At 52.8% G+C, this 24547-nt stretch overlaps 10 protein-coding genes across 10 annotated transcripts; 8 read left to right on the top strand and 2 right to left on the bottom strand.

The window, feature by feature from the left end:
- Positions 1–42: 42 nt before the first annotated feature.
- Positions 43–1755, bottom strand: SETTUDRAFT_151408 (uncharacterized protein; the record flags this gene model as incomplete). Its single annotated transcript, XM_008028061.1, has 2 exons — positions 43–204; positions 254–1755. The coding sequence occupies one exon, from the start codon at positions 1753–1755 to the stop codon at positions 460–462; it is 1296 nt and encodes a 431-aa protein (XP_008026252.1). The 3' UTR covers positions 43–204; positions 254–459.
- Positions 1756–2341: 586 nt separating this feature from the next.
- Positions 2342–5062, top strand: SETTUDRAFT_131666 (uncharacterized protein; the record flags this gene model as incomplete). The annotated part of the gene is made up of 3 exons (XM_008028060.1): positions 2342–2461; positions 2526–4191; positions 4252–5062. The coding sequence occupies 3 exons, from the start codon at positions 2342–2344 to the stop codon at positions 4986–4988; spliced, it is 2523 nt and encodes an 840-aa protein (XP_008026251.1). The 3' UTR covers positions 4989–5062.
- A 2095-nt stretch (positions 5063–7157) lies between these two features.
- On the top strand, positions 7158–10499 carry SETTUDRAFT_39764 (uncharacterized protein; the record flags this gene model as incomplete). The annotated part of the gene is made up of 4 exons (XM_008027931.1): positions 7158–7399; positions 7461–7780; positions 7846–8399; positions 8466–10499. The coding sequence occupies 4 exons, from the start codon at positions 7158–7160 to the stop codon at positions 10497–10499; spliced, it is 3150 nt and encodes a 1049-aa protein (XP_008026122.1).
- A 315-nt stretch (positions 10500–10814) lies between these two features.
- Positions 10815–11650, top strand: SETTUDRAFT_47622 (uncharacterized protein). Its single transcript, XM_008027939.1, has 3 exons — positions 10815–11170; positions 11231–11376; positions 11430–11650. The coding sequence occupies exons 1-3, from the start codon at positions 10859–10861 to the stop codon at positions 11638–11640; spliced, it is 669 nt and encodes a 222-aa protein (XP_008026130.1). The 5' UTR covers positions 10815–10858; the 3' UTR covers positions 11641–11650.
- A 1042-nt stretch (positions 11651–12692) lies between these two features.
- SETTUDRAFT_110193 (uncharacterized protein) lies at positions 12693–14528 on the bottom strand (the record flags this gene model as incomplete). The annotated part of the gene is made up of 5 exons (XM_008028059.1): positions 12693–13421; positions 13474–13944; positions 13999–14187; positions 14244–14371; positions 14423–14528. The coding sequence occupies 5 exons, from the start codon at positions 14526–14528 to the stop codon at positions 12693–12695; spliced, it is 1623 nt and encodes a 540-aa protein (XP_008026250.1).
- A 1333-nt stretch (positions 14529–15861) lies between these two features.
- SETTUDRAFT_169363 (uncharacterized protein) lies at positions 15862–16462 on the top strand. Its single transcript, XM_008028058.1, has 2 exons — positions 15862–15878; positions 15940–16462. The coding sequence occupies exon 2, from the start codon at positions 16097–16099 to the stop codon at positions 16319–16321; it is 225 nt and encodes a 74-aa protein (XP_008026249.1). The 5' UTR covers positions 15862–15878; positions 15940–16096; the 3' UTR covers positions 16322–16462.
- Positions 16463–16906: 444 nt separating this feature from the next.
- Positions 16907–18081, top strand: SETTUDRAFT_169362 (uncharacterized protein). Its single transcript, XM_008028057.1, has 2 exons — positions 16907–17569; positions 17623–18081. The coding sequence occupies exons 1-2, from the start codon at positions 16953–16955 to the stop codon at positions 17852–17854; spliced, it is 849 nt and encodes a 282-aa protein (XP_008026248.1). The 5' UTR covers positions 16907–16952; the 3' UTR covers positions 17855–18081.
- A 311-nt stretch (positions 18082–18392) lies between these two features.
- Positions 18393–20434, top strand: SETTUDRAFT_28670 (uncharacterized protein; the record flags this gene model as incomplete). Its single annotated transcript, XM_008027905.1, has 2 exons — positions 18393–18502; positions 20191–20434. 2 exons carry the CDS (start codon positions 18393–18395, stop codon positions 20432–20434), a joined length of 354 nt encoding a protein of 117 aa, XP_008026096.1.
- A 338-nt stretch (positions 20435–20772) lies between these two features.
- Positions 20773–21597, top strand: SETTUDRAFT_110396 (uncharacterized protein; the record flags this gene model as incomplete). Its single annotated transcript, XM_008028056.1, has 1 exon — positions 20773–21597. The coding sequence occupies one exon, from the start codon at positions 20773–20775 to the stop codon at positions 21595–21597; it is 825 nt and encodes a 274-aa protein (XP_008026247.1).
- A 1243-nt stretch (positions 21598–22840) lies between these two features.
- On the top strand, positions 22841–23241 carry SETTUDRAFT_39759 (uncharacterized protein; the record flags this gene model as incomplete). Its single annotated transcript, XM_008027930.1, has 2 exons — positions 22841–23047; positions 23107–23241. The coding sequence occupies 2 exons, from the start codon at positions 22841–22843 to the stop codon at positions 23239–23241; spliced, it is 342 nt and encodes a 113-aa protein (XP_008026121.1).
- Positions 23242–24547: the final 1306 nt, after the last annotated feature.

Raw genomic sequence — 24547 nt, 5'->3', positions numbered from 1 at the left:
TGTAGAAATAGAGGGCCATGCCTGCTACCGTGCCGTCGGGGTCGGTGATGAGGAGCGTGCGAGCGAAGCCCTCGGAGAATGTAGCGGTAGAGGGGTCGTAGTGCGCAAGGGTGCGCGTGAGGATCTCCTCGGTAGCCTCGACCTTGTCACTGGCTGATTCGTATTCGGCAAGTTCGCATACGAGGGCCAGAATGGTCGGCACGTCTACGAGCACGTCAGTGTGTGTTGACGAGAAACAAATGCTCAATTGTACCTTGGCGACGTGCGTGGCGGATTGTTGCGCTGCTTGAGGCCATTGTAGGAGTCTAAATAAAAAAAAATGTTGCTAGTGTTTTTGCGAATGTCGGGCCAATGCCTGGGTTTTATGGCAGCGAGCAATACACGCCCTACATGTCGCGTTGCGGGGCTAGCAAGTAGGCGACTGGGTGGGCTACATCCATGTCTGTTTTGGGGCCCCGCTCACGACACTTTCTCCTTGTGCGCGCGCCCAGCCGCAGCCGCAGCAGCAGCTCGCTTCCTTTTCCACTCGTCCAATTCTTTGCGAAGCGGGTTGGTTGTAGGAAGAAACTCGGCGAAAAAGGGGAAGCGCATGTATTCTCCGTCGGCGTTGCGGGGCTGCACGTGAGCAGATTTGTCGAGGGCATGTTTTTTGGGCGGCTTGGGAACGCGTCCCGTGGCATCGACGCCAGCAAAGAGGTCTTGGTCAACGGGCGCATGGTAGAGACTGGGCTTGATGGTCTTGTTGGGGGTGCCCCAGGTGACTTTCCATTGCTTGAGTTGGTCATTGTAATCGAGCTTGCAGCAGAGCACGAGGAGCTTGGTGTAGAGTCGTCGCATGAACTTGGGCGTGATGGCATGCGGGCGCTGCATGCCAGCGGGCCTGTCGGCTCTGCTAGGCTTGTCCAGGGCCATGGCTTCGTTGACGGTGCTGGCGAGGGCGAGGGCGTGGGCGTGGGCGGCGGGCGCAGGCTCCAAGACAGCGGTCCGGGTCCTGCGCTTGACCAAGTCAATGGGCTGGTCGCCGACCATCATGGCATGCACCCTGTCCCATTCGTCGTTGGGCAGAGGCGGCAGCAATCTCGTCATCGTCTCTGCATACCAGCGGCGCACATTGTTGCGCGCGCGCTTGATGGGCATGGGCCGCTCCCATATGTTGTGGATGGGCGTCTTCATGGCGGGGCCCTTGAGCTCGCGGTGGATGGCGAGGCCCTTTTGGTGCTGGGAGCGGAGGACGGCGCGCAGGCGGCCGAAGCGGTGCGAGATGGCGATGGTGTAGTGCGTCTTGGAGGCGGGCACGGGGGCGTCGAAGAAGGCGAGGTAGCGGCTGGTGCTGTGGTAGAGCTTCTGCAGCGGCTTGGGGCGGGCGTCGCCGTCCATGGCAGCGTCGGGCCTGAGGAGGCTGGCCAGCAGGGCGTACTTGCGGCGGCCCAGGCGGCCATAGGCAAAGAAGAGGACCTTGTGCAGGCAGGGCAGCTCGCCGTGGTTGGCGCGGCGCAGGAAATTCAGGCCCTTGTGCGCCTTTCGCAGCAGCGGGCGGGCGCGGGCGTGGATGAGGGCGGGCGGGCGGCGCTTGAAGGCGGCATGCCTGTACCGGGCGACGGCGGAGGCGGCGGCAGAGGCGGTTGCATGGTGTTGGGGCTGGTAGGCCTTGAAGCGGGCGACGATGTAGCGGCGGAAGTAGGCGCGCGCAGTGGCATCGGGCAGATACGAGGCTTCGCGCAGGAGGGCGCGCAGCAGATGCAGCGGCTGGCGCATGCAGGACGAGATGGCGGTTGTATGCAGCGGGAGTGGGGGGGAGAATGGGAGAATGGGAGAATGGGGGAATGGGGGGAATGTCTGCTGTCCATGGTGGTGGAGTGAAGGTCGGCCGTGCGGGCGAGGGGTGGCGGGCCGCTGTGATTGGCCGGCGGGCGCACAAGCGACCGACGCGTGAGGACGCGAATCTCCACTCGCTCCAGACAACGACGGGCAATTCACTCCCCCCCGTCCATCCAGTCCATCCACATCCCGACGCTGCGCCTCCAACACTACGCCATATCGCGACTACACACACGCACACCCGCCCGACAGTCCCCGCCGCCCCGCGCCCGCTGCCACTACTACCACCACCACCACCACCGCCACACCCACACCCACAACAACAAGCCGCGCAGCGCATGCCGCCCGCCCCCTTCTCGCCCCGCCCCTCCCCTCCCTTGCGCTGCTGCTGCCCCCATGACCGTCGCCTGAGCCGCGCATTCACCACCACCGCCGCCGCCAGCCTTGCACTGACATAATGCAAGTCGCGCGCACGTCGCACTCGTTCTCCGCTGCATCGCCGCCCCAGCAGCAGCCGCCCGCCATGTATGCCAATTCCCCCCACGCCCACGGCCTCATGGCTGCCCCCGCCGGCTTCAACCGGTCCTTCTCCGACATGGCCGGCTTCCAGCAGCACGCCATGGACAAGCCCCAGATCTACACGGTACGCCCCTCGCTGCACAAAGCACGCCGCCCCCCTCCCGCGCCCGCCATGACTAACCAGCCAGGCCGTCTACTCGGGCGTGTCCGTCTACGAGATGGAGGTGAACCGCGTCGCCGTCATGCGCCGCCGCTCCGACGGCTGGCTCAACGCTACCCAGATCCTCAAGGTTGCCGGCGTCGACAAGGGCAAGCGCACAAAGGTGCTGGAAAAGGAGATTCTCACCGGCGAGCATGAGAAGGTGCAGGGCGGCTACGGAAAGTACCAGGGCACCTGGATCAACTACCGCCGCGGACGAGAGTTCTGTCGCCAATACGGCGTCGAAGACGTCCTGCGGCCCCTTCTCGACTACGACATCAGCGTCGACGGCAACCAGGGTCCGGGCCACGGCATCGAGACGCCAACCAAGGAGCAGGCCATGGCCGCCAACCGGAAACGCTTCTACACCCAGAGCATGGACGGCCGCACCACCAGCCAGAGCGTCGGCGGCACTTTTTTCAGCAACATCTCGTCCACCGCCACGAGCGCCCTGGCTGCCATGAACAAGGTCGCCCGCCTCAACTCGCCTGCCCCGCGGCCCGCCTCAGCCTCGCAGGGGCGCAGAAGTATGGCGCGCCCGTCGCAGGGCCCACTCGCCAGCCAGGAATCGTTTCGCACAAGCAGCCAACAGAGCCTTACCTCGGAACGCAGCTTCAGTGCGCAGAATGGACACACCGACTCCGCCTACGGCACAGGCATCGAGGAGCCCCAGGAGCCGCCCAGGAAACGCGCGCGAGCCTCGCACGACGAAACACTTTCCCAGCCCAACCCCGCAGACATGTCTGTTCGTGACTTGGGCTCGCCCACCGAGCCAAGCGAGAGCTTCTATCAGCACCAGACAGGGCAGCGCATTACCCTTCCCGACGGCGAGGCCCCGACCGCCCTGCCGCCCCTGCCACACCCAGACACCAAGCAGAATGAAGAGAAGCAGGCCATGCTGACTGATTTGTTCGCCGATCAGACCAGGTCGGATTTCACCAATCACCCAGCCCTACTACATCTGTCGGGCGCCGATCTCGACATGCCCATTGACAACACGTCAAATACGGCACTGCACTGGGCGGCCACACTAGCTCGTGTCTCGCTCATGCGATTATTAGTATCCAAAGGCGCAAACATGTTCCGCGGAAACGCCTCTGGCCAAACCCCCTTGATGAGCGCTGTTTCTGTCAACAACAGTCTGGATCATAGCTGCTTCCCGGAGACGCTTGAAATCCTTGCGCCCCTCATCGAGCTACGCGACTCCCAAGGCAGGACGATTCTGCACCACATTGCTGTCACGTGTGCCATCAAAGGCCGCGCAGCCTCCAGCAAATATTACCTCGAAGCCCTTCTTGAGTATCTTGTCCGAAGCAACATTGGTGGTGGCCAAATACCCTCGTTCCACGACACGACCAATTACCCAAAACCAATAGGCTTGATGAGATTTATGCAGGAAATGGTCAACGCACGAGACAAAGCCGGCAACACTGCGCTAAACCTGGCAGCGAGGATAGGGAACCGCAACATCATCTCCCAACTGATGGAAGTCCAGGCGGATCCCACTATACCAAACCACAAGGGCACAAGACCCATCGACTTTGGTGTTGGCAATGACCTGGGTGACGGTGAGGCTCTCATCACAGCAACAAGCCCGAGCAAGGGCAAGGCACCGTTGAGTAAAGTCGAGGAAACTAGCCGAGAAATCCAACCTCGTGAGTATACACATGTGGCTTTACTTGATAGCAGTACGCTAACAAAACACTCTCACTCAGTCATGAGCGGAATCCTCCAGTCCGCGTCTATGCAGTTTACACAGGAAGCGCGCCTGAAACAAGACGCCATCGACCAAACAAATGACCACATTACCCAACTCTCCAGTCAGCAGAAGCAAGAGCAACAGAAGCTTGAATCGCTTCGTGCTCGCTTACTTTTGCGACAAGACCGCGCCAAGCGGATATCGAACCTCAAGCGTTGGCTAGAGCCTCAACGACACATGCTTTCAGTCAATGCCGGTGCCACGGATTTGCACGACAAGAAGAGAATTGGCTACGCCGACGCCGAGGGTGCAGGCCTGCTCATCAAGGAAGACGATCTTCCCTATGAAGTCCGACAAGCTGGAGACCATTTGGATCGACGCGCCTCAGACGGCGCCATTTATTTGTCGACTTCAATACCTTTAGACTCCGCAACGCTTGGACGAGTGTCGAACCAGCCCCAGTACCAGAGCTTCATTGTGCAACTACCTGCCGCTTCGGTCCTTCGGCAACGGCTCGAGACCTACACGACAACGAACAATGCGCTCCTGAAGCGCAGTAGAATGTTGAAAGAGAAGGACGGACAGCTAGAGATGATGTATCGCAAAGTGGTCAGTCTATGTACAAAGGTGGAGGAATCTCGGATCGAAGAGTGCCTTGAAGGACTAGTGGCAGCTTTGGATAGCGAAGAAGGTGAAGGCGTCGAAGTGGGCCGTGTCAGAGAATTTTTAAGAAAAGTCGAAGGCGTCGACTAAGCCACATGTTGTCAATGGTTCGCCAGCGAGCGATTGGGAAGCCAAAGCAGTGGAAGAACTTGCGCTTATTCGTCAGAGGGAGGGAGGTTCTGGTGTTTACACTGTCTGCTCGACTCGATTTCTTGGGCACCTCGGTGCATGGCTTGATTGGCGTTGAATCATGGATACCAGCCCGGCGAGGTTAGATGACGATTTTCTCGCGATATAGCCCTTAATTGAGTTAATGATACTTGGAAGACCTTGTTGTATATCATTTGCCATAGCATAGTGGGAAATACCATCATATTCTTTGTTTCGACAGCTATCCGTTTAGGTTGTCAATCTGGGGAGGACTAGTAGAGCAAGGCTTACAGGAATCGACGACCAGGATGCCGACACAACGGTGATTAGGGTTGATGTCGCTGCCACTAGATTGAAATAATGGGTACTGAATGTCGTTGAAAAAGTCTGGCAAAATCGTTTCTTGTTTATCTGGAGCAGGGTGACTAGTCTGGAGCACGACGATGAGCTCACAGACGTATGTAGACCATGTCACATGTTATCGGATGGGCCACGACATCCGAAGGCTGTGAAATCATGTCAATATCTACATCAAGCTCTTCTCGAGATTCGTCGCTTTTCACCACGCAATATTGTTTGCATTTGCTTTGCCACAGTACATATTATCAATACGTCGATAAGGATCTATATATGGTCTGTTGTATACGCAGATTGAGTTCCAGTATGCTGCATACGTACATTTCCGCTCTAGAAAACGGGCAAGGAGCGGGGAGTGTCACTGAAGAAATAGCAAGGCGCTTTGTTGAATGACATCTGGCAAAGGGCACAGTCTTTGCCAGGTATCCTTGGGAGCTCGAGCACCCCTCAACGGATATACATAGGCTAACTACGTGAGTATTTGCGGGGCCCGACATTGCCGGGTTCCCCAATTTCTCTATATCACCGAGCTGCCCTCCTTTTCAGTAGCTGAGTGCCGAAAAAAGAAATACCGTCAGATGCACAGCACGGATATGGCTGCTTTTTTCATTCCGCTCTTGGGCGGAAATACCGAAATCGCTGTTAGTATTATACGTTGCACCACGCATGTGTTGACTCGGTTGAAGTAAAGCTTACGTATTCGCCGGGCATCTCGGTCTAGAATGGCATGGCGAGCTTCCTTAAACTTTGAACAGATGATGATAACCTAGAGAGGATAGCGAGCAAAAAGCAAACCAAGGAAGATCATGGCGTTCATGCAGTGGCTTGCGCATTGTGGCCAGTCATTCTTCTTGTCGTGACACCGACGCAGCCTTGGCGCATAGGTGGCGGTGGACTTCGCACATCAATGATAGCAGCTGAAGTCGCCTCTTAGGACACTCTGCTCACTACACATGACGTCCAATCAAAACGATTTGTCAAAGCTCTATGTTGTAACCATCTTGTACGTAGTCTGGCACTTGTGCCGACGATCTCAAACGCTAGATGCCAAGTACGACCATCGGCCGAGCCCTTATGATCTGGGCATTACCCGGGTTCCATTAAAATCCACTATAGTGATGTTATATCCGACGGGAATTAAAGCGCAAACATGGTAATATTGGTACTGGGATGGTCTCCTAGACTGGTACCGTCTCTCGACGTCAAAAGGCCGGGAATATTCTTCGGCCGAGATGATGTGCGCAAGGATCCTGCTGTTGCGTCATCCCTGTCGAACGTCTTGCAACAACATAACCTAACTAATGTATATGCAGAAAGTAGTACGCCACCAATAATATCAAGGCGCGAACCCGATCGGCTTTGATGGGAGATACTAAGAGAAGCCAGCCAATACTCATTCTTACGGTCTGATCCACCATAGTGGGTTGTGCAACGTATATGCCTCGTCTCCACTAACTATATCGGAGAAGAGTCGGCATAGCGCCAGGACGTGCATCCGATCAAAAGTGACGAAATATGCACGGGTTTGTTTTGCGCTGTAGCGACATGCTGAAAGTACTTTTGCCTCCCGGATACGTATATGTAGCCGGTCTTGCGCAGCAGCTGAAAAAAACCAAAGCCACCGTTCACTTCGTACCTGCATACAATAGGAGCCTTTATTCTTTATTGTTTACTCACACCGTTTTTCCAACTTGAACCCAAGTTGCCATTGCCCTACTGAAGCGTAAAACAGTAGACATAATCCCGCCAAAGATGGCAGCAACACAGCAATGCCCACAACAGCAGATGGCAGTGCCAGATCACATTGATGCAGCACTCAAATCCTACCCCGATTCAACCTGGGCCATAGTACCGCGTTCAAACTCTTCTGGGGAACAAACATGGAATCGAATCACATATGCGGACTTGGCGGGCGCGGTCAACAACATGGCTCGCTGGATTGAAAAGACATGCGGCGTGGCACAGCAGACGGGCCAAACAATTGGATACATGGGGTACGTGAAAACATGACCGAGTATCAAATGGATATTCTAGAAGACTAAAACACCGTGTTAGGGCCAACGACCTGAGATACTTGGTAGTAATGGCCGCGAGTCTCAAGGCTGGTTACGTACCACTGTTCACATCCCCTCGGAATTCGCTAGATGGCCAGAAGTCCCTTGTAGAGAAAACAGGCTGTAGCATTTTCTTAACAACAAGCGAGACTGTGCCGCTAGTCGAGCTGATCCGAACTGCAGTGCCTGATCTGAGAGTGTATCAGGCGCCTACAGCAGACGACCTTTTTGATCCTAATCAACCCGCTGAGCACTATGACGGTAGACATTCTCACGATGTCAACGCCACCAGTTTGATTTTACACACTTCAGGCTCAACTGGTAAGCAAAAGGCTTCTCAACAGTTACTATTTCTGCACAAAACACCCTTACTGACAACAGATTAGGTCTTCCAAAACCTATCTGGCTGACCGTCGGCGGGTTGAACTCTATATACGAGCAAGGTCAACTTGGAGATGAAGGTGGCATTGAACCAGTTACCAGGTCATTCCTAGCAGATAAAAAGCCTATGCTCGCTGCTGCACCCTTTTTTCACGCGCTAGGGGTACTCATCATCTTGGGCACAGCCATGTGTGGTAGGCCGATCGTGCAACTACCTTCCGATAGAATTCTGAGTGCGGATTTGGTCATGGAAGTGATAGAAACCGTCAAACCCGTAACAGCAGTCTTTCCACCATCCATCCTAGAGGATATGTGTGCAACGTCCCGAGGTATGGAGGCTTTGGCGAAACTGGAATCGGTCTTCTTTGGTGGTGCTCCTCTTGCCGTCGAGAACGGTAACAAGATTTGTCGTGTGACAAACCTGAACACTATCATAGGCAGTACGGAGGCATTGTTCCTACCTACACTGAAAACATCTGTACCAACCGACTGGGCCTATTTTCACTGGGCCGCAGCTGTAGGCGTCGACATGGAACCCGCCGGTGACGACCTGTTTGAGGTGAGTACAAGATATCTCTCAAGAAATCTCCAAACATACACTAACCTATTGTCTTCAACGCGGTAGCTCGTTATCAAGCCCAAGGACACCAAATACCAGGCCATTTTCCACACATTCTCCGACATCAAGGAATGGCGCACCAAGGATCTCTTTCGGCGTCACCCGTCCAAACCCTTTCTCTGGAAATACAGTGGACGACGAGACGACATTATTGTTCTCAGCAACGGCGAAAAGTTCAACCCCGTCTTAACAGAAAAGCTGATCGAGTCACACCCGTGGGTCAAAGGTGCTGTCGTCGTAGGCCAAGGCAGGTTCCAATCGGGGCTTCTCATCGAGCCGGATTGGACACAGGTCAGCACTACTGACGCCCCGGCTCTCATCGATGACATCTGGCCAATGGTCGAACAAGCGAACCGTGATGCGCCAGCCCATGCACGCATCTACCAGAGCAAGATTTTTGTCATAAGCAAAGAAAAGGCCTTTGTACGCGCTGCCAAAGGGTCTATAATACGGCTCCAGACAGTCGCAGCGTTTAAAGATGAGATTGAGGCTTTGTATGCTGATGAAGGATACGCGAGCGACACAACACAAGACACCGCCAGTGACACGGGGCTACTCACAACAATACGCAACGTATTCTCGCGGGTCTTGGCCTCATTCCACGAGGGTACTACTGATGATACCGACATCTTTAGCCTAGGGGTTGACTCGCTTGACGTATTGGCACTCATCAACGCGTTGAACAAGGCTGTAAGGGGTGCCAACGTCACTGCATCGACAATTTACACCAACCCCACAATCACAAAACTCGCCGGATCTTTATCTAAGGCGATTCTGAGTTCAGGTTCCAATCCTATGGCTAAGCAAACTCGAGAAGAAAAGTTGAGCGCCATGGTCAGGAAGTATACGCAGGGTATGATTCGACCGAAGGATAGGAAGGGGGCACCAAAGCAACCACCGTCCAAGCAAACCGTAATCCTGACCGGATCTACTGGAAGTCTTGGCACCCACGTGCTTGAACAACTGCTGAACAACAAAGATATCGAAAAGGTATACTGTCTTAATCGCTCGGACAACGCGGAAGTACGGCAAAAGGAAGCCTTCTCCAAGTATCACAATCCCGAGATTGACCTTAGCAAGGCCGAGTTTCTGAAGACAGAATTTGCTGAAGACAGGTTTGGCCTTGAGGAGGCTACTTACGCACGGCTGCTCGATACTACGACAACATTTATTCACTCTGCCTGGCCCGTCGATTTCAATCTGTCTCTAGAGTCCTACGAGCATACCCACATAGCCGGTACTCGTCGCGCTATCGACTTTGCGCTTGTGTCACGTCACAATGTTTCCATTGTCTTCATCTCATCGATTGCGAGTGTGGGCAACTGGGGCAGCGTCGCACAGGATGGATGTGGTGTGCCCGAATCCAACACCACACTCTTTGACAGCGCTATTACATTACCACAAGGCTATGGTGAATCCAAGTATGTATCCTCGCAGATTCTGGCTACTGCTTCGCACCGTCTAGGCATCAGAACTGCTATTGTGCGCGCGGGTCAGCTTGCAGGACCAAGTACACAAGCAGGCGGTGCAGCATGGAACCGGCATGAGTGGTTGCCGACTATAGTGCACACAAGCAAGATGATTGGAAAATTGCCCCGCAATTTGGGTAGCATGGAGCGAGTGGATTGGGTGTGCATGGACACTGCGGCTGCAGCCGTCATCGACATAGCTACCGCCACGTATTCCCAAGACGAACCTGCGCAAGTGTATCATCTGGCCAATCCACACACTACGACATGGAGCCAGCTATATCCGGTTATCCAGGACTTCTTCAAACAGGAAGCAAACGTCGACATGGAGGTTGTTGAATACAACGATTGGGTGGATGAGCTTGCAAACATCCCTCAGACCAAGGAAAACGCAGAGCGTATCCCCGGAGTGAAATTGCTGGACTTCTACCAGGGCTTACGGCCAGAGACTGGTGTGGGATTGCCAGAATTGGAAACAAGGAGGACCGAAGCTGTGAGCGAAGCATTGCGTCAGGGCAAGGCTGTTGATGAGGGTGTAGTAAAGAAATGGTTAGAGCAATGGGCGTTTTAGGCAGTTCAAAAAAAAAGTAGAGGATACAGCAGATAGTAGCTTATCCCAACCCCGATGTTTGTAGAGAAATTTACATATCAAGTACAACATGGTTGTACCTGCAAGAATGCTTTTCCACCTGGAAAAGAAGAAAGTTGTAAATGAGGTCATTTCACCCAGGCTATGGCTGAATCTGCAGCCTGAGATGCGGCTAACAACGCCATCAGTGGCTGATGCCGTCATCATCATGTCCAGCTTGAGTTCCCTGATCTCCCATCTTCCTCGCACACATTATTTTGTCAGTCTCATTCTACCCTTTACTTACGAACAGTGCAACGTTATTCAACATTTTCCGAGAGAACGACGACAAACTTACAAAGATGGGTTGCGGAGGCAGTAAAGAGAAAAACACTGGCGACTCCACGCCAATGGCACGCCCAGCAGACTCACATACATGGGCACAACAAGACGAAAGCGGCAACTTGACGGAAAAAGGCCAGACTGTTGAAGCACGAAGGTCTCCTGATAACCCAGTAGTATACTTTGACATTTCTATCGGAGGGCAGCCAGTCGGGCGCGTGCACATGGAGTTGTTCCTTGACGTGGTTCCTGCGACGACGGAGAACTTCAGGCAGTTTTGCACTGGGGAAAGCAAATGCGGAAAATACGCAGGAAGTACTTTCCATCGGGTGGTATGTGAGCACATGGGAGATCGATTGAAGGAGGGGGGGGGGAAACTAACCGCGGCATAGATTCCCAACTTTATGATCCAAGGCGGTGATTTCGTCAACGGTGACGGAACTGGAAGCGCCAGTATATTCGGCGGCGACTCGTTCGACGACGAGAATTTCCACATCAAGCATACACACCCTGGGCTTTTGAGCATGGCAAACTCTGGGTGAGCATGCCACTACATTGTGTTTCTTTATATACATGCTAACTATGTCCTAGCCCCAATACCAACGGATCGCAATTCTTTATTCTCACTACTGCCACGCCACATCTCGACGGAAAACATGTTGTTTTTGGTGAGGTACTAGAAGGCATGGATGTAATTCGGATGATCGAATCAACAAAGACTGGACCAGGGGATAAGCCACTGAAAGATGTGGTGATTGCGCGTGCTGGTCAGCTTGCGGGCGCAAAGCCATTGGAATCATAAGCGCGCGTGGTATAAGGCACCTACAAAGTACTCTCAACCATATCATGCTGATTTTTTTTTTCAATAACCACAAACTCTTAAACTCTGCTTTCTGAAGAAGGTGGTAGTATTGGCTATCGATCGGATTGCCGCATTATTCGGCCCCACCCGCACACCCCCTTGTTCCCGATCCTGCGCTTATTCGCCACGTTCCCGTCATGTTTACTTATGCTCATGATCTCCTATCCCTGTTTTTGCCCGACTGTGCGTGGATGAACAGGTCGAAAGCTCTTGCCATCTGATAAGGTGTATTTTAAGTTCTAAAGACATACGCTATGGTGCATATTCGCCACGGTACAGTTGTATATTCTGTTATAAGTAGTGTGTATCGTGCTGGGACAGCATTATCCTTTTGGCACAAGTTAAGATATTTTTGTTAAACTCAAACCCGTTTTTCCAACTTTGCACTATCTCTTGAGCGCAATAGCGACCGGGAAAGAAACTGCAGTGCCTTCGACCAATTCGGCGTCGAATAATCCAATGGCCTCTTACATACAACCGACCCAGCTAGGACTTTCTTACCCCTCAGAAGTGACCAATCGTCTTGAGCACAGACCTCTCGGAAAACATTATGCAATAACCAGATACCACCACCCCGCTCGGCTAACTATCCGCTGAAACAGGGTCTTATGACCTCGGCGGGATCTCCGCTCCAGTCGGCGGTACAAATGATGCCGAAAGGTGCAGGAAGCGGCTGACGGCAACAATTCTATGCAGGAGGGCGGAAAGCCAAGAGGCGGAATACGCGATACCAAGAACGCCGCAAGTCATGGCACTGAGCTAGACTCCGCCATCCAGTTGATAGACTGCAAGGCTTGCGGGACGGAGGCTAGAAAGACTTGACAAAGGGAGATTCACAGCAAGAGAGCAGCAGAGTTGAAGTCAGAATGATGTTGATTCACACCGTACAAGTTTTGACGGACTCGCATTCGACCCCTTTTGGCGACCAAAAAGCTATGAGAAGCCTTGCCAAATAGTGAAGATCCTGCTTCAATGGTCGCCGTTCTTCTGTCTTACCTCCTGACGGTTTCTATTGTCTCGACGCCAAAGTCCTTTTCCTTCACAGACTCTAATCCCTTATGCCTTGCTACAACCTCCTCGGTCAGGATAGGCTTGCCACGGAGCTGTGCCCATACTGCCTTGTGAATGGGGCGCATGAAGAGCGCGTCCATTTCTTCGAGAGTGATACCCTTGGTCTCGGGTACGAAGAAAAAGCTCCAAATACCCATTCCAACCAGGATGGAGGCGAAGAAGAAGTACGCGCCGTAACCCAGATCAGAAATCATGTACGGAGTGCTTCGCGCAATGATGAAAGAACCAAGCCAGGTGTCGGCGGTAGTGAGAGAGACGCAGAGCATGCGAATGTCCAATGGGAAGATCTCGGATGCATAGGTCCAGGTGATTCCTTGCCATGTAGCGCAGATGATGAACGCGTTGATGTACACGCACACCATGGCAAGGTAACCCCACGCGTTTCGCGAGACATCCCCTCTCAATGCGGCTGCAGCTGGATCCGCCTTCATGACGTAGCCACCGATATACCACATTGGGATACATCCAAGAGCGGCACCCCAGATCAAACCCTTGCGACGTCCCACCTTCTCAACGACAATAAAGGTGAAAGTGAACATACCAAGCGTCTTCGCGATTCCGTAAAAGCCGGTAGAGAAGAGCTTGAGCGATGTACCAGAGATACCCAGTGTCTCGAAGATGCGGGGTGCGTAGTAGGTGATGATGTTTACCTGGACATGTCAGCGTTACATCACCTAGACACGTCATTTTTCATGTACCCACCCCTGTAAATGATTGCAAAAACATGAGAGCAAGTCCGATCGCCATGCGATTGCGGACACCCTTTTGGAAGAGCTTCATGAACTGGGCCTTCTTGCTCTGGCGGTTGGCACTGCGCTCTTCGACTTGGGCACGGATCTCACTCATCTCATGCTGGACGTAAGCATGCGATTCATCGAGGCCGCGAATCAGGCACAGAATACGCTCGGCGCCTTCAAAGTTGTCCTTCTTTGCAAGGTACCGTGGTGACTCGGGGCACCATGCAACCCCAAGGAGAAGCAGCAAGCCCGGGATGAGCTGGACAGCAAGTGGGACAATCCACTGTGTCCTGGTATTAACATCAATGGTTCGATCGCAGGCATAGTTGATCCAGAACCCAAGCATACCACCACCTTGTGATGCAATCTCGAAGATACCGACGAGTCGGCCACGGATGGAAGGCGGGGCTGTTTCGGAAATGTATACGGGTACCACCTAGGCGAAGTCAGTATGACTCGTACATGAAGTGGGTGGATGAACTATGCTTACCATGGATGAAGCGCCAATGCCTAGGCCAGCTACGGCACGGCCACCATAAATCATGTTCAATTTACCATTCGAGGCAGTCATAAGAGTGCCGCCGAGGAGAAAAACAGTAGAGGCTATTATCATGGTCTTCTTTCGCCCGATACGCTCGGCGAAAGGGAACGCGAGAAGTGCACCGAAGAAACATCCGGCCTGGTTATTGTCAGCATCTGGGCGTGTAAAGAGCCATGCGGTGCTCAACCACGAACCTGGAACGTGGAAACAATGTTTCCCTGGATAGTATCACGGTTGGCCTTGGCAATATCGTTCATTCCAAAGTCTCGGATGAACGAGTTGAGGGCCATGGTGCCACCAATGACGGCGGTATCATACCCCACTGTACCAGTTGTCAGTACCTTGGATCTTCAAACTCTCCGTCGATACTTACTAGCTAGCGCGGACATGGAAGCGATAAGGGCAATGGTGTGGATCCGCCAATTGCGGACCTCAGGTGGGTCCAAAGTCCCAGAGGCATGAGTGTTGAAGCAACCCATCTATTAGATGACAGTGGCTGTGTTCAAAAGAGGAATATGTATATGGTATGGCTAGCAGCCTGACGTTGGCTTTCTCAAGCAGAGGGCTAGAGGCGCTTTTATCCTCAGCGCCCTCGCCTCGAAGGTCCCATGGCCAAGTCCTCTGCCACGGTACCACCACGAGGCACACTAATGCCTTTCCCCGCGGGGAAACCCACGAGGGCAAAAATCATTCCACTGTTTCCTCAACACCTGGTTTTCCAAGAGCTCCTTCAGACTATCGCAGCGAAACTAGGAAAGGGTCTGCTTGGCGAATGACAAGATGAGGTCTTGCCGATGGTTGGCATCCAGGATTGTAGGGATTGATAGGCGAGATTGCGCGCGAAGGTTGCATGAGATGAGCTTGGCAGTCTGGCAGCTTGGAACATCGTGGTGGCAAGACTTGACGGTTCGGCATTCACCCGTTATGTGTGCGGGGTAAAGTGGGTATGCCTGTTTGGACGACAAGATTCTTCTGTCTTGGTGTTTTCACACCAACACATTGCTTCTCTCGCGCCATAGTCGTCATGCGGCTGGCCAGGAAAGTTGATTCTTCTTTAAGAAAAGGAAGCTTGTCTAAAGGTACTCTCGCAGTCCTCGAGGCGGAAATACTCATTTTTTGTTTTGTTTTCTGCGAGCGTTCCGTGTTGAGTTTTCCTCTCAGCCACCCAAGACACCAAGCAAGGCACTCACGTGTCACAGGATACAGTCTTCCAGCCCAAGGCCCCCAGGCAACAAACAGTTGCCTCTGATATGCATCCTGCACGGCTGTTGCCCCAAGACGATAATAAAGCGGGACAACTAGTCAGGATGTAGCATAGAGGGTAGAGGCAAAGAGTTGTTGCGCTCGGTAACATCGGCCGTCAAGGCATTGGTGGTCTTAACCCCGGCTTACCATGCGTCGCAAGAGTCTTAGGTGAGTGATAGTGTCTGGTCTTGGTATGATACCAGCGCGGCCGGTAATATGAATGGCTTCATCACATACTGTTGGTCGTTGTAATATTGTAATGCCACGAAGCAAACTCTGAGTCACCGATTTCGACTGGAGAAACTGGTTTCCATACGGAAGCTCAGCCGTGAGAGCCTGCACCCAAGAAGTTGCCAATATCCAATTGAACAACGGCAAAGTACGATCGGCTGTAATGAATGACGATCATGGTGTTCATCTTGTTCTCAACACAGGGCTTCTTTTTTTTACCTGACTGAGTAGTACCGCGAATGGCTTGTGGAGACTATAGTCATGATAGACTGTAGGAGCCCTAACAGGCGAGAGTGAATGCAGTGCTATCAAAGTATTCATGCTTTGATCTGGACCTCAGCATATCGTCCGTGCTTCTCAAGCTTGTCAACCCCACAGCTTCCAAGAATGACCAGAAATTCGGCGGAAACTCACGGGAAACGATGTCTTGGTGTGGAAAATTCACAATTGCCAAGCTGTGAACCAAGATGGAAGTATGTCGCGTGAAGTGGTAGCTGCACTAGCGAGGCTTTGAAATTTGCCGATACCAAAACCCCGGATTTGATGCCCGGCCTATTCCCTTTGAATCGTGATGTGCATGTATGAATACCGACCGGTGGGCCGTTGGGTCATGTGCATTCGTAAATTGTATCGCCGATTTCCAATCTCCTCTTTCACTCGGCCGACCAGGAGCACTCTGTCCTTGGGATGTTTCCCAATCGATTTGCGTGAAGAATACGGCAAGGCCAAGTCGTGCTCCAGAAACATTGCCTCTTGTCGAAGAATCAACGTTCGGTCGAGATACACTGCAAACTAGCCTAGCTCTTCATAAATTCGGGTCATCTACGTGAAACTGCGTTGTGGGGACAACAAAAGTTGCAGATACTTGGGTGATGGTATCATATAACGATCTTTACGAGCCCGGGTTCTGGAATGGCCACTGGTTACGTAGACTTTTCGGGACAGCATATACTTACTTTCTTCTCAGGGCTGTTTGAAGCTGGTCACCCGTTGTTTGATGTATTGTACAGGGTGTGGTTTGTTTGGGATTCTAGCGGTTGCTGTATGTAACCAAACTGATCCTAGTTTGATGAAATAACAAGCAGTGGCAGCATGTGAGAAGTTGAAAACGAAGAGGCGCAGAATCTACTTGAGATGTGAATGGCGAGGCCCCAGGCGGTTAGGGTCGAAGTATAGAGCAGGTGAAGAGTATGAACAAAGAAGTACAGGCAGTGTAACCTACCAAGTAGAGCCTTGGCGGGGCAATTGATTGCCCCGCGGGAAAGGGCAAGGTCCAAGCTCCAGCCCACCTGGAGCTCTAGGCAGCCAGCTTCTACTTACTTGTACTCAGCCTCATGCTATTGGAACTTTTGATCCTCAGACTTCAACGACCCATGACGAGCGCATATTATCTCGCAAAACCCCTCTCGACCCGAGGCTCACCCAAAATGGCGCCCTTGACGCTCGACGAGATGCCCACGCTGTCGCTGCTCTACAAGCTCAACAAGATAGTGCCTGAGAAGAAGCAGTTTGACGTGCCACCCTCTGTCACGCTCAACGACAAGATCAGCATCATTCGCCAAGACATCACGACGCTCGCAGTCGATGCTATTGTCAACGCTGCGAACACGTCTCTTTTGGGTGGTGGTGGAGTGGATGGAGCGATACACCGGGGTGCTGGGCCGAAACTGTTGGAGGAATGCGAGACGCTCGACGGATGTGAAACGGGCAACGCAAAGATTACAGACGCATACGAGCTGCCAAGTAAGAAGGTCATTCATGCCGTCGGCCCCATATACTGGAAGGAGAAATCGCACTCAGGAGAGTTGCTCTCAGGCTGCTACAGAAAGAGTCTTCAGTTGGCTGCCGAAAACGGCTGCAAGAGCATTGCCTTCGCCGCCATTAGCACTGGCGTTTATGGGTACCCTAGTCACGAAGCCTGCGCAGTTGCGCTCAAGACTGTGCGCGAGTTTTTGGTCGATGCAGACAACGCAGACAAGCTCGACCGCGTCATTTTCTGCAACTTCCTTCAAAAGGACGAAGATGCGTACTTCCAGCAGGTTGCGTAAGTTTGTTGGCTTTGTATGTTGGGGTGTTCTTAGGCTGATAAGCATCTAGCGACTACTTCCCGCCTGTGTCCGAGTCAGCGTCAGAAGCCCAAGCAGAGCAGGCTACTGAACCTTCTGAACTTGTCTCGAAGCTACCAGATGCACCGACTTCGGAGCCCAAAGACTCTGCGGCCATTTCTCCGCCGTCGCCCCAGCAACCAAAAGTTGATGATACGGAAGACGATTTCGTGGTAGTGAGTAAGGACGACATCAAGGAAGATGTTTCCAAGCCGGAGTTGTAGATCAGTCGACTACCCAGCCTTGACGGGTATTCCCTGGTTTTCTATTACCCAACATCGCGGCCATGAGCAATAAATTGTTGCTGTAATGGGCGTTTTTTGTTTTGGCGCACGAGGCATATACCCTGGACATGAATGATCAAATAGTAACCTGTTTACGGATTGACGCCTCACTTAGGCTTGTTTTGTTCATTCCTGGTCCTTGTATTACATAGCAATTAAGATTTGACAAGGTTTTTGCAAGTATTTGAGATTTTCGTTTTGTTCATTTCATTGATTCAAACTACGCTAGTAACGAGACTGCACTGCAAAGCAGACGGCGAGTATGGTGGAACAAGGATGGTTATTCTCACACATCCCGGGTGCGCTGTCCTTGTGTCGCACTCCCGCTTTGCGGCGGCTGTTCCATGCTCTCGAGCGGCCAGTGAGTAGCTTGGGGACGAAGGCTATTCTGATAGACAGGCGCGGGATACACTGGGGTAAGAATAACATTTGAAAAGGGCGCAGCAGCAGTTGCAGAGGACGTAGTGCGAGAGCCCGCATGGCTCAAACGAGCGGTATCAGCACAAGCAGTCCCGACAGTCCCAGTGTGGACATCATGACCTGCAAGGCCTGCCGTCGCTTCGACATCTGCGCCAAGTCTACAGTTTGGTGAGAATTTCCTGTTGCGAGAACAACGTATGCAGCACGTCAACAGGCACCCGATGAGGCCGAAAAGGACCATGCCTCCGAGTATCAATGTGACTACTGTTATTGTTGTGATTTTGGAGACTCTGTCTTCCTGAGGATTTGCACTGTGCTGGAAAAGCCCCAAGGTGGGCTCGGATGATGGATATTGCATTTGGACAGTGGTTGCAGCGGACGTCTATGGGCGCCAGTGAAAGGAGATGGAGGTATTGCTGTTTAGCAATAGAGAAGTTGTGTAGACAAGTGGTGGGGAAATGGAACAACTTCTGGGTGTCCAGTCGACCAATTGTGACGATGCGTTTGCCTTGTCTTTGCAGTGCGGGAACGAATAGCTGGGTTTCATTCTTTGTTTAAAGTGTTGGGAATTGCGACTAGAAAGACTGTACCATGCTTTGTGAACAGGACTGTGTGGCGTTACTGTGCGGACGCGCACAATGTTGGTTGTAAGATTGTACACTTGCCATGAACATTGTCATGTTTGCTCGTTGTGCTACGCGCATCCATCTCAACGATCACTGGGCGCGATTCCCTCCATACCATCATGTTGTTTCACATTAAAGGAAACTTGGGGGTGGTCTGGTGGCCAAGACAAAGCGGCTAAAGATGGTCAGAGTGGAAATGTACTTTTCGCTTTCCAGACTTTTTCTAGATTAAAAGGGTTTTTTGCTGTGCAAAAGTGCTGTCAGTAGAGGTGATGCTGCAGGGTTAGCGTGCAATTCTCTCGCACAAAGCCATGCGGTTCATCTACGTCCTGACTGTGGTCGCGGTGGCTTTCCCACCAATGCCAAGTTATGGATTTACCAGGACCCGGTGGTAGGCGAGCAGTCTTTGGCGCTGATAAGAAGGAGGAATGGTTGCGTACCAGAGCAGTGAGTCTGCTCACCGCTTGGAAAATAGCACATGAGCCTGTAGATTTTGTGCCCTTGTGCAGCCTCTCCAGTAGGGGTTGGTCAAAATGGCTTGGTGGGTTTTTCATTTTCCGCGATCGGCAGCGGGGACTGCGCAGGGGGCCGCATCAACCATGCAGTCAGCTTCACTTTGCGCGCCTCTGGCAAGAGAAGGATGAGAATGGCCAGAATAGTAGTGGTAGGGTGCAGGATCCTGTTGATGAGGACAGGCGGGTTGCGAATAGGATTTTAGGCGGCGTTGCAGCGAGGGAATCAGTCACGGCAGCTGGTAGGCTGGAGAGGAGGCTGGGTTCGCGCTAAACGAGGGCAAGCTGCGTCTCTCGGCGAATCTGTGGCTGTGGCTGAGAGAGGTTTAGTGGTAGCATCTGGATGGCGGCGCGTAGCCATGTCGGATATGGAGGTGCGCATATTGCGGCGCCTTGGTTGCGATTGCGAGGCGCATGTTGGATAGACGTAGTAGTACCGGGCGGCTCGCGTGCAGTTGCAGTTGGCTGGGGGATGGCGGTAGCAGTACATGTAAAGGCGACGAGCCGTGTCTGGGGTGATGGGAGCTGCGAGTGGGAGTGGCGCGACGATGGTGATGGTGGGCTGACGACGTCATGCACCCTTGTCCATATCTACAAGTATGTATTAACACCATCGGCTCCGCTCCCCATGCTCCTCACCTGCACTCGCACTCGCACCCACACTTGCACTCTCCGATTTTTTCTTTCTTTCCCCAGGCGTTGCCCTCATTTCCAGCAGCATCAGCATGTCTAGCGGCACCTCGCAGTCCGTGGTCGAGAAATACCGCTACGAAATCCTCTTTGGCACGTGGCTCGCCGTCACGGGCGCGACGTTTCTGCGCATCAAGCGCCAGCCATACAGCACCAGCCTGAAGATTGAGCAGTACGAAAGCATCTTCAAGGGCACCTCGCTCAGCGCTGTCCTCATCGGCATCGGCATCACGCCGGCGCGCAGCACCGCGAGGCGCTTTACCGGCAACTAGACGGCCATCGGCGGGCGTGCAAGCGGGAACCGGGCGTGGGCACGATGCCAATTTGGACAATCCATTGGCACGACTGACGGACAACGAGTCGACTTGGCTGAGGCGGGCGAATTGTGTATCGATAGACATTCACGAGGGAGAGCTGAGAGGGCCGAGCAAGAGTGGAGAGGCTGCACGGCTTGCGCTTGGCCTAGCTGCTTTGGGGCTAGCGTCGGCCGCGCTTGGCATTTCCCCGCAACCTTCACATGCGAACGACGACTAGACCAAGACGGCCGCGCTGCTCCCTTGGCCCAGTCTTTCTTTTTCCCACCCGCCTTCTCCCACGACGCGCCGACACGATGCTGCTTCGACTGGGCTCATCTAGCGTCGAGCTCAGCATGTGGAGCCCCGTCTACGCCGTCGCCCCCCTGGTGCTCCTTTCCGTCTCCATCCCGCTCGCCTTCTTCGCCCTCCTCACCACGTCCGTCGCCCTGGCGCTTTTGTCCTTCCGCGCACTCGTCGTCTACTTCCAGCTTGCCATGGCCATTGTCGGCGCGTGGCTCTCTCCATCTCCATCCAACCACGGCCTCCCCCGTCGCTCGCATCCCAGGCCCGCGTCGGCCCGGCCTTCGCCCACGGGCGCCCGCCAACCCTCTCGGCGCACCAGCATCGCCAGCATGGCATCGTCCCAAGATGTCCCTGCATGTCCCGCTCCCCCACCAAACTTTCTCAACTACAAAAACAACTCCCTGACCACGCTCATCGGTACCAGCGAGCTAACACGAGACTTTGAGGGTGTTGGCGGCTGGAGAGTGCCAGGGGACGACGATGAAGAAGCGCTATGGATGGGCATTAACTCGAGGCTGGAGTTGCCTGCTGAAATACCAACGAGGCGGCACAGGCGAAGCATAACAGGCACCACCAGCCCAGGTCACCGATTGAGCGTCGGGTCCGAAACACTGCGCATGAGCCCCGTCCAGAGCAGGGCGAGGACCCCCGTACGCTTTGTACCCGACGATGAGTATGGCTATTTCCCCCAACAGCCTGCATCAAACCACAGACGCCTCAGCTACAGCTCAGAGACGCCCAAACAATACCCACGGCGGAAGAGTGCCAGCGGGAGCAGTACCTCGAGCAATACATCAGCTGGCCTAGCAATTGCAATCAAGCATGCAGGAGAGTGATCTCCTATCCAAAGCCCATCGAGACCCTTTTTTCTGGGTTAACTACGGGCTCGTGATAAGGCAGAGCTCAAATATGGGATATCCAGCTCGACTGCGAGTGGCTGGAAACATTGTCTTCTGTCTCAACTAATCACGACGCTTTGCAACCCAAAGCCGCTTGTTGGACCTGTTCGTCCCAGTGGCTTCGCTTTGCCACTAACACAACTGTTGAAATACACATGGACGCTTTTCTCTGTTGATTTTTTAAGCAGTAAGGACTCATGAAGCATCCAACTTGCCATGGCAACATGGAGCCATGGGCGTGCCTGCGACAAGCCCAAATGCAGCGCTAGATTTTTAGGCCACGATTACATGAACAAGAAAAGAACATCTCTCTCTTTTAAGCTGTTCAAATATATACTAGTATGCAAAATTGACCTTCTCGGGCTCTGGACTCATGTCAACACCTTTGACCCGCCCAGAAGACAGATTATGTGAATGTTGTAGGATCCTTTTTTATACGTGTTTGTCGCAGTTGGTAGTAAAGAGAAAAAGCAAAGGAATTTGATCAAAGTCTGGATTGGCGCACATTTTTGTGAAATTTGGGTAGTCCACTAGAGCTTTCAGCGTCTTACGTAATATACTAGTATGCACCACCCTCAAATACTGTTACTACCCAGCATATCCATGCGGATTCGCTGTTTAAATTAGTAGTAGATGCCTAGTCGACGTCGCCAACGCTCCCTACCTTGCCGAATACAGAACCAATACACGTAAACCTTAGCGCAATGCCTAGCACGGATCATGGTAAGATCAAAAGATCAATATAGTAGGGAAAATGCCGCACATAGTGCTTACCCTGGCTGCAATGGTGCTCGGATTTTTAGTGTACATTATTCAGTTTACGCACTCTCTCAACCACCACATGCAACACAGTACCACCTTTTACTATAGCTACAACATGAGCATTTCTGTGATAATGTACAATGCTGGGTCGATTTAAGGAATCATTATACTCTTATCATACTATATTCTCTCTATTAAGGTAGGTAATGGAGGAACCTTCAGCATAGAAGCACACGGGCTACTTAGTCAATTCTTACTTTCTAAATATGAGGTGCTTCGTCTATAATCGATCGTGCACATACTACCCCTAATTTTGGAAGCTTAATCTGCTATCATCTTCGACGCTATAGATATCTGGTCGCGCATGTCGACATAGTAGCTATTCAAACGTTCTTCAGTCCTCTCCGCATCTATCAATATGAAGGCACCTTCGTCCTCATCCGTGGCTCTGGTATTGACGTTTCTTTCTCCCAACGCCAATATCTTTGCAAATGCAGACCGGCTGCCCGTAACCGCAGGCTTCAACCCTTACATACCATCTGCCCTCTGTTGCAACACAGATTTCGTCTGGACTCCTTTTAATACTCCGAATGGCCAAGGTCCTATTTGGTCATGGCAGTACTGCGTACGTGTTTTACTGCATACGCGTCTATATCTATGATAGGGAGACTGACTCTGCTCTAGTGCAAGCTAGGAACAGATCCTAATTCAGGCAATGGATGCGACGGCGACGACGGTTTTAACGTTGGACGTGAACAACTAAGTAAGTTTTATGGACCGGGTTGTGGTGGAGGAGCTGTACAGGTATATGGAAACTAGTGTCAATATCATCGGAACTCCGGTGCACATGGAGAAATATAGATACACAGGAAACAAAACATTCAGATAGCCATGTGCCATGGATGGGTAATGCTCGACCAGAAACTCTGGGATGCCACCGATATGTCGTTACTCTGCGATTGTGGTCTTGTCTTTGGTATTCTTTCGGACACTGACAAAACACGGCCCTTGATACATGTGAAGGCCGCCTTTCACGGCGTCTCCAGTAGGAGGCGTCACGTCGCTTGCTAAGGTAGGCTTGTTTAACAGCCTGATTTGACGCTCACGCACCGGATTCCAAATTGGCCAGCGCCACACACAGAGGCCAATGTCTCATGACTGCTCGACGCATGACTGCACTCTGGACGTGTTGCGCCACCAGGAAACTTGAGAGAAACTCGGAAAAGTCGGAGCAGTCGAGCAGGTGAGACGGTGTTGGCAGCTTTCGCCTCTCTACACGAAGCAGCAGTGTTGCGCCTATTCCAAACGGCATGATGGCCCGTCGTGGCCACGCTCCGGAGCCGCGTCTCGCCCGCGTTTCTTTTGGATTCTTTTCTCGCAAGCGCGCAACTTTCCTGGAACATTACTCGCAGCCATGGAGCACCTGTACAAGTCACTGTCACATTCGACTTTCCAACGTTGTCACCGTCAGTGACTCTGACTTGGTGTTTCAACATCGTCGCAGCGGCGGCGTGCGCTGTCGCGGCATCACCACTTTTCATTGGGGCAATCCAGGAAATCCCAAGTTCCGCGCACAAGTGTCTGGTCCCTCGTTGCTTGCAATGCATGCATAGCTGCTCGGCAACGGCTCGTCTTTCGCTTGTCTTGGCGATCCCGGAGGCCGGTTTCTGGCCTGCAGCCCAGCCGAAGAGTCGATATGCCCATCTGCACGGCCTTTTTTTTCCGTTTACCATGCGCGGCCCATACAGCACTGTGTTCCCTGCGGCCAAACACAGCCAGTCGACTGCAAGGGTATTCGAGCTACAGTGACCTGTCCGTCTGCCCAATCCGCGTCTTCGACGTTTTCAGCATGCCACGTGCTACATATCAAGTCGACGCTGGAGGTGAAGTTGGCGCGTTTCTGGTTTCACGACGAGAATGTTTCGGCACATTGCCATCCTGGACACCAGCACTACCATGTCCAACTTCTTGTGCATATATCAGTGTATAGCGACGGGCAGGCAACTACAGAGTGTATGCTTCCTGAGTTCTATGACTGGTGTAGAGACGTATCTGCACCGACTCCATCAGGCTTCCTACCTCTTCTACACATATCCTTGGGATCCCAAAATACTCACTTTTAATA

Source organism: Exserohilum turcica, assembly GCF_000359705.1.
Source record: "Exserohilum turcica Et28A unplaced genomic scaffold SETTUscaffold_21, whole genome shotgun sequence".
Taxonomy (NCBI): Eukaryota; Fungi; Ascomycota; class Dothideomycetes; order Pleosporales; family Pleosporaceae; genus Exserohilum; species Exserohilum turcicum.
The sequence above is the reverse complement of the archived record's forward strand: the minus strand, read 5'-3'. Positions and strand labels throughout refer to the sequence as shown.

Excerpts from the sequence above, each read along its gene's own strand:
- SETTUDRAFT_169362 (XM_008028057.1), top strand. The coding sequence starts at position 16,953 with ATGGCGCCCTTGACGCTCGACGAGATGCCCACGCTGTCGCTGCTCTAC. Across the intron at positions 17,570-17,622 it reads GCGTACTTCCAGCAGGTTGC|CGACTACTTCCCGCCTGTGT; the intron begins GTAAGTTTGTTG and ends ATAAGCATCTAG.
- SETTUDRAFT_47622 (XM_008027939.1), top strand. The coding sequence starts at position 10,859 with ATGGGTTGCGGAGGCAGTAAAGAGAAAAACACTGGCGACTCCACGCCA. Across the intron at positions 11,171-11,230 it reads GAAGTACTTTCCATCGGGTG|ATTCCCAACTTTATGATCCA; the intron begins GTATGTGAGCAC and ends ACCGCGGCATAG. Across the intron at positions 11,377-11,429 it reads TTGAGCATGGCAAACTCTGG|CCCCAATACCAACGGATCGC; the intron begins GTGAGCATGCCA and ends ACTATGTCCTAG.
- SETTUDRAFT_169363 (XM_008028058.1), top strand. The coding sequence starts at position 16,097 with ATGTGCATGTATGAATACCGACCGGTGGGCCGTTGGGTCATGTGCATT.